Source organism: Amblyomma maculatum, chromosome 1, assembly GCF_055883805.1.
Source record: "Amblyomma maculatum isolate TAMU_Amacu chromosome 1, ASM5588380v1, whole genome shotgun sequence".
Classification (NCBI taxonomy): domain Eukaryota; kingdom Metazoa; phylum Arthropoda; class Arachnida; order Ixodida; family Ixodidae; genus Amblyomma; species Amblyomma maculatum.
Window position 1 is genome coordinate 418506736 of NC_139344.1, and position 6902 is coordinate 418513637.

At 49.2% G+C, this 6902-nt stretch overlaps 1 protein-coding gene across 1 annotated transcript; it reads left to right on the plus strand.

Moving 5' to 3' along the window:
- Nucleotides 1-2052: 2052 nt before the first annotated feature.
- Nucleotides 2053-4812, plus strand: LOC146209188 (uncharacterized). Its single transcript, XM_084579772.1, has 2 exons — nucleotides 2053-3380; nucleotides 3564-4812. The coding sequence occupies exons 1-2, from the start codon at nucleotides 2053-2055 to the stop codon at nucleotides 4810-4812; spliced, it is 2577 nt and encodes an 858-aa protein (XP_084435898.1).
- The last annotated feature ends 2090 nt before the right edge of the window (nucleotides 4813-6902 follow it).

Below are 6902 nucleotides of genomic sequence, written 5' to 3' on the forward strand. Positions count from 1 at the left end.
TGCATTGCTTTGCGTTGTGTTCGCGCAATGATCTGATCACTTTTGTTGTTATTAACTTGGATGGTGAAATGTTTAATAATATTTAATGATTTACCTCGTTCCGTCTACACTGAACCTGCCGTCGTTCGTAGTGAAACACATAGATGGTGGGTGAGCAAACGACCAATATCGAGGCAGAAGGGCCATCAAGCAGCTACTGGCCATCTATACTTGCATTCGTCCCGATCAGTACGAATTGCCGGACTACGCAAATAAAATTATTCATTGGATCCCGTCGCAGCTCACTTGCTGACCCAGACGGAGAGCCGCTAAACCTCCTCAAGTGTGCCACATGCGTCTTCGTGCAATGCTAGTCATCAGCCCTGGTGCCAACGAATCATGCTTGCTGGGATTATGCAAATTAGTATCATCAGGGGCGGATTCCTGCCACTTTTAACGTGAAGACATCACTGCCACTAGCGAGAAATATCGGGAGTCGCAACAAAATAAAAAGGAAATAAATCGCTTGAAGATACAATTTGTGCTTTCTCCCATGTTGGCGAAGCCTGAAGTGCAAAAGGGAAAGGGACGTGAGAGAGACGCAGGACACGCCCCTGCCCTTTTTTGCAATTCAGGCTTCGCCAACATTAGAAAATTCCACCAACTAGCACAAGAAAGAGGCTGCTGAGTTTCTCCCGTTCGTCAGTACTCAATATTATCGATGGTTTAGATATGCCACACGCATTGGGTAATGGAAAGCGAGGGACACATTCTTCATGACTTACCTCAATTCGGGGACAGGTGAATTAGGCGGTAAATAAGGAGCAGTCAGCACTAGAGTTAAATTTACATATCGGAAACTGGTTTGGGATAAAGTGAGCCAGAACTTCCGCAACAAATCTTTAAACGGAGCAGGCGAGGGCCAATATATCGTAAAATACCTCGTAATCACCCCCTTTCTTGTAATTGCATCCTTCTTTCTTTTTTTGTGAATTTCACATACCTGTACACTAATGAGTTAGCTCTTTCAGATTTTGAGTCCCGGCATCGATGAAAGCCATCGCACGCTAGTGTGGAAGCATTTTTCTCGTCCACTCCGCACATCTACTATTATTGTATTGCACCACACCGTTCAAAGTGCAGCTGCGTCTTTTATGTGCAGTATGAATTTATACGCGATGCAAAGTAGATAAAGGTCCAGCGGCACAGGCTGAATGGCGACATCTATCGACCGTTCCGTCAGTTTGAGCTAATTGCAGGAATCCGCAATTAAGAGCAAAAGTACAAGCCACTGGCTCTCGACGGCTTAGGATGGCTGGCGGCCCGGACTGCTAGCCTAGAGTGGCGCCGTTTCCCAAAGACCGCGACGAACTGATGTAAGATTTCGTTAAGCTCGTTTTTGGGTGGCTTTTGGGGAATATGGGCATGTTGCTAATAGTCATTTAAAAGATAGCTTGCAACGCTACACTACTTAGAAATCACTTTTGTTAAAACATTGTGAGCGCAACTGCACACTTTTGTTGGCCGTCATTTTCTTAGCCTCCATCTTGAATATTAGTGTGGAACTGACGAGTGGCGCCGCCTCCTTTTTTATATTTTCTTCAATAATATTTTGAAAGCAAGGGAGGGTGCCTGATTGGTATTTTACGGTAGGTATATTAAGGCTGTCGCCCCCTTGCCAATGTCATCACTCCTGATTTGCTTTTACGAACCGACAGCAATCACGTTGAACAGAGAGACCTGTGCCCACCATGTACTTGGGACAACGTTAAATACCGTTACTGTTTTTTTTTTGAGGGCGTATAAATACCATCAGACCACCCTCTCCACCCTCTCCTTTGTTGCTGAAACTTGTTAGCGTTCCACGTGGAGCAGATTGTCTATCTTTGCTCACTGCCAGGTGCGCTTTTTTCACTTGAAAAACGTTCACTCGAACCTCGGAGCTGTCACGAAAGGCGCCGCTGTAAACGCGAACAACTCATTCACCTACAGGCGTTGTACTTGAGGCGAAATAATTTCGTCGTTCACAGCATTTCGTACGCTCACTGCGTACGGTGGTGCCCTTGGTTCAACATGCACCTTTTTTTGAGTAGCAGAAACTTCGCATTTGGAGAGCTATTGGCGCTTTTCTTGTGTGCTGTAAGCGTTCAAAATGAGATAAAGATTACGTACCAGGAGACTGAAGTGGATGTTCGCTCGCATCGTGGCGAGATTATCATCTCTGGGGACAACGATATTGAAGATAGTGAAGAGTCGTCAAAACTAGCTCCAGAACCGTCCCACCATCGGCTTAAGCGAGCTGACGAAGAACCCGAAGCTGAGGGTGGAGTGGACATTGCAACTGCTGGACACGACGATGATCACGCTGGAGGTGCGCAGGAGGAGTTCTCGTGGAGGGAAGAAACCCCTCAAGTGGTCCACTATGAGGCAGACTACGGAGCGACTGGCGTCCCAGGCAGGGCTGTTGAGTACGATCAAGAGACCGGCCTTGGAGAAGGTGGTGGTGGTGCGACAATGGGTGGTGGCAGCCGAAGGTACCTGACGCCGACTGGTGGAACTGGTAGAGGTGTTCGTTTAGGACGCATTTTGTACAGTGGTGGTGGTGTGCGACCGAGCTACGGCTTGATGAGTACTCAGTTCGGAAATGGTGGCTTGAATGGCGGACGTCTTGCTTATGCTACACAACCGGCGCTGCTCACGTCTGGACTAGCTTTACAGCAACCTGCTTTTGGCTTTTCTGGGCCTCAGCTTGGACTAGGAGGTACAGGAATTGGCCTGGGAGGCAGTAGGCTCGGCGCCATTGGCGGAAGTCGAGGCATAGGTTTTGGAATGCAGCCAGGCTTAGGGACTGGTTTCGTGCAGCCTGGAATGACGACTTTAGGCTCTCGTTTCATCGGATCACCCGGTGGCATGTATGTTGGCGGAATGAGAGGAGGCTCGGGTATTTACGGGGGTGGTCTAGGTTTATCGCCCACTTATAGAATGGGTGGTGGACAGATTGGAACCATGGGGCTAAGTGGCCTTGGAGGTAATCTCGGAGGTGCACGGCTCGCTGTACCCAGTAGTGGAGGTTACGCTATTCGAAACGGAATGGGCTTGAGCGGCATGAGTGGAATCAACGGAGTACGAAGGATCGGTGGTGGCTCACTGGGCACAGGAAGCGGTATGATGGGCTCCCTGGGAAACCTTGGTAGTGGTCTCGGCTACAGGCGCGTAAATCTAGGAGGTACTGGAGGTGGTGGTGCACTTTCTATGGGAGGGATGAGGGGTGGTTCTCTAGGTATGAATACTGGTCTAGGAAGAGGATCTCTAGGTGGCGGCGGATTAAGAGGTGGATCTATCGGTCTCGGAAGCGAAGGATTTGGCTCTGGCAGCTCTCTCGGGTTAGGTGGAAGTGGTGTGTCTCCTAGTGGTGGCCTCCGCAGGACAGGATCTGGTGGGGCTCTAGGTGCTGGTCTCGCTGGAGGCTCGCGTGGTGGATCTATTGGGCTGAATGGTGGTGGTCTAGGAGGAGGGCGCAGTTTCGGAATAGGAACTGGGGGAGGCTCAGCTGGTGGTTTGCGTGGTGGGTCCACTGGATTAAGTGGCAGTGGGATGGGAGGAAGAGGCGGTCTTGGAATGGGATCAGGTGGCAGCGTTGGAGGTCTTGCTGGTGGCTCACGTGGTGGATCAGTCGGGTTAAGCGGTGGCAGCCTGGGGTCGGGCGGAGGACTTGGCATGGGGGGAAGAGGAGGCTCTGGGGGGTCATTAGGCGCAGGTGGGAGTCTTGGTTCTGGTAGTATCGGCCTAGGTATTGGTGGAGATGGCGGAAGGGGCGGTAGCCTCGGCGGAGATGGTCTTGCAGGGGGAAGCGGTCTCAGCTCAGGTGGTGGAGGACTGGGATTGAAAGGCGGCTCGATGAGGATGGGTGGTAGTGGTGGTACTGGTGGCCTCGGCATGGGAATGAAAGGTGGCTCTGGGTCATTACTCGGTGGTGGACGTAAGGGCGGCTCTTTAGGATTGGGAGGCACAGGTGGCGCCGGTGGGCTGGGGATAGGTACCAAAGGGGCTTCCGGAATGGGTTTAGGCAGTGGGCTAAAAGATGGGAGTTTCGGAATGGGTGGCGGCTTAGGTGGTAGTGGCAGTGGTGGATCTTTAGCTGGTAGTCTGAAAAGTGGTGGACAGGGGGCAAGAGCAGGAGGCGCGTTAGGTTCAAGTGGCCTTGGAATAGGCGCCAAAGGGGCCTCCGGAATGGGGTTAGGCAGTGGGTTAAAAGTTGGGAGCCTCGGAATGGGTGGCGGCTTAGGTGGTAGCGGTAGCGGTGGATCTCTTGCTGGTAGTCTGAAAAGTGGTGGACAGGGAACAGGAGCAGGAGGCGCGTTAGGTTCAAGTGGCCTGGGAATAGGCGCCAAAGGGGCTTCCGGAATGGGATTAGGCAGTGGGTTAAAAGGTGGGAGCCTCGGAATGGGTGGTGGCTTAGGTGGTAGCGGGAGCGGTGGATCTCTTGGTGGCAGCCTGAAAAGCGGCGGACTCGGTGTGGGAAGAGGAGGCGCGCTAGGTACAGGTGGTGGCGGGGGACTGGGACTGAGTGGTGGTTCCGGCCTTGGACTTAAAGGAAGCTCGTCACTTGCTGGTGGACTGAAAGGTGGCTCTTCGGGCGACGGAGTTGGAATTGGTGGAAGTGGACTGTCCGGTCATGGAGGAAGCATCTCTGGTGGCCTCGGAACCAAAGGAGGAGAAGGAGCTGGCACAGGTTTGGGAGTCGGTGCTGGCGGACAAGATGGCGTAGGCTTAAGTGGCGGCTCTAGCGGCGTCAAAGGAGGACTTAGCATTGGTGGTGAAAAGGCAATGTAGGAAACCAACTTCTGACAATAAATAAATGAATGACCTTATGGCCTTCTCTACGTATACCATAAAAAGAATAGTGTAGCAGTTTATTACAAGCTCTCAAGTTGGAAATCTCCAAAAAAAAAACTAACGAGGAACACTGCGGTCATATGGTATATCATATGACCGCAGTGTTCCTCGTTAGTTTCTTTCAGGTAGTCATTCCATTTGTGAGTGTTTTTAAGAAAAATGTAGCGAGAACTACATGGCCTTTTTTATGAGGTGTTTTTTCACTGAAATTGAGAATTTCCTGTCTGCAGCAGAGCTTTTTTTACTATACGGCGTACAAGTCAATGAATCGGCTACGTGCCTAGAGATAGAGATTTGATAGCGGAAAGGACAGGATGGGTAAAATGATTTCCATCTTGGATGGCTCTGCCTACGAAGCAGTTAGGTATGACTGAGACACGTAGGACTTAGAGAATGGACCTGCTAGGCACTCGTGCACGACTTCGTGGTATCATCTCAGCAGGAAAAAGACTGCCGACAGCACATTACACTTCAAGAAATTGGTATGAACAAAATGTTCCATGTGAAAACCGATGGTTCCTGGCTAAGGTTACGTATAATATTTAGGCAAATAGTAATTCTTAGTAAAAAGGATCTTGTTATTGTCAGCCGATCACTTTTGGTCCAAGCTTACTTTTGCGTAGCTTGTACCAAGAGCGGGCTGCCTGCTCTAACAAGACCTGAGCGTCAAGACAAGTAAGAGCAGCGCGTAATTCTTTGTTATGCAGAGTACAGTTTCGACTCTAACTTAGAAGCGAAAACGTTGGACGCGTGGTGTATTTACGAGACACACCTGGCCGCAACAGTGACTCAGGTTTATATGCAAAGACGCATAGGACGAATTGACATAAACAAACCTTGGCTTGCCAAGGGGAGCTTTCATTGTAACGGGGTATCTTTTATGAAATTAATTTTAATATGCTGCCAACTAGTGCTTGAAATAACTTGGACGCTTAACTGTTTCCGTTCAACGTTTCGGTTAAACGTCGACGAGTTTGAGCAAATCAGTATTTGACCAAGAAAGCGGAATATTTGCACTGCACCAAGTTGCGCAAGACCACTGAACTTTTTCTTGAAAATTTTGTTAGCGTGGCTCCACATGAATGTAGCCTCAGGGCTGCCAGGGATAAATATTTAGTCGTTATTCTGATCAATTCACTTCAAATATGTGAGATTTTTACGCAACCTATCGTGACCAGAAGCATCGTGACCAGAAGCTGATCAAAAGACAGCACAGGCTCGCGTTTTCCGGCGACTCACCAGCTCACATATCGTAGACGACGTCCCAGAATAAAATACTAGATGTCCAAAATTAGGAAGAAAACATCTCCGCTACTTGGATCGAGTTTGTGTCACGTACTCTTGTCCAAACCTCCATAGACTGCATAGTTTTAGTCAAATATGCCAAAAATGAGTTCCATCCGCACAAAAGCTAACGCAGAATGAAGGCAGCTTTAGCTTCGGCTTAGGAGCGACATGCTGTAGCACTTTTCCTTTTTTCTCCTCTTTATTCTTTTTCACTGTATGCCACTGCAGTGCCCATATACTTCACTACTTCATACATCTCACAACGCATTCTCAAACCTTTCTATACCGTGCTTCGACAAACGATCCTTTGTACCTTTCAAGATTTATTGAGTTCATTTACATATTCTGGAGTCATATTTTCGACAGATACCGGTCGCCACAGGATGTTCTACGCCACAAGCTCCCTAATACAACGCCTTTAAAATAGAGGGATGTTGTTGAAGCTCCGCCTCTAAGGGTATGTCAGGACAGAGTTATGGTTCTCGTGAGCAGCTGCTTTTACAGATTCACTTTCACATACGCTCACTCCCCCTTCACCCTCCGACATGCACTTTCGCCGTTTCCCTAAGAATTCCAGTGATGTTTGAAGCTGTTGCAAAAGTTTTTTTTCCTCGTCATATTTCACTGCACGCATGCGAGAAGGCGCGTCAATGGTTATTGACGTCGAGAGACTACAAGCCCAAATGCGTACACTGAAGAAGCAAATTTATTTGACTTCACGTAGCATCGGTGCCTTACCA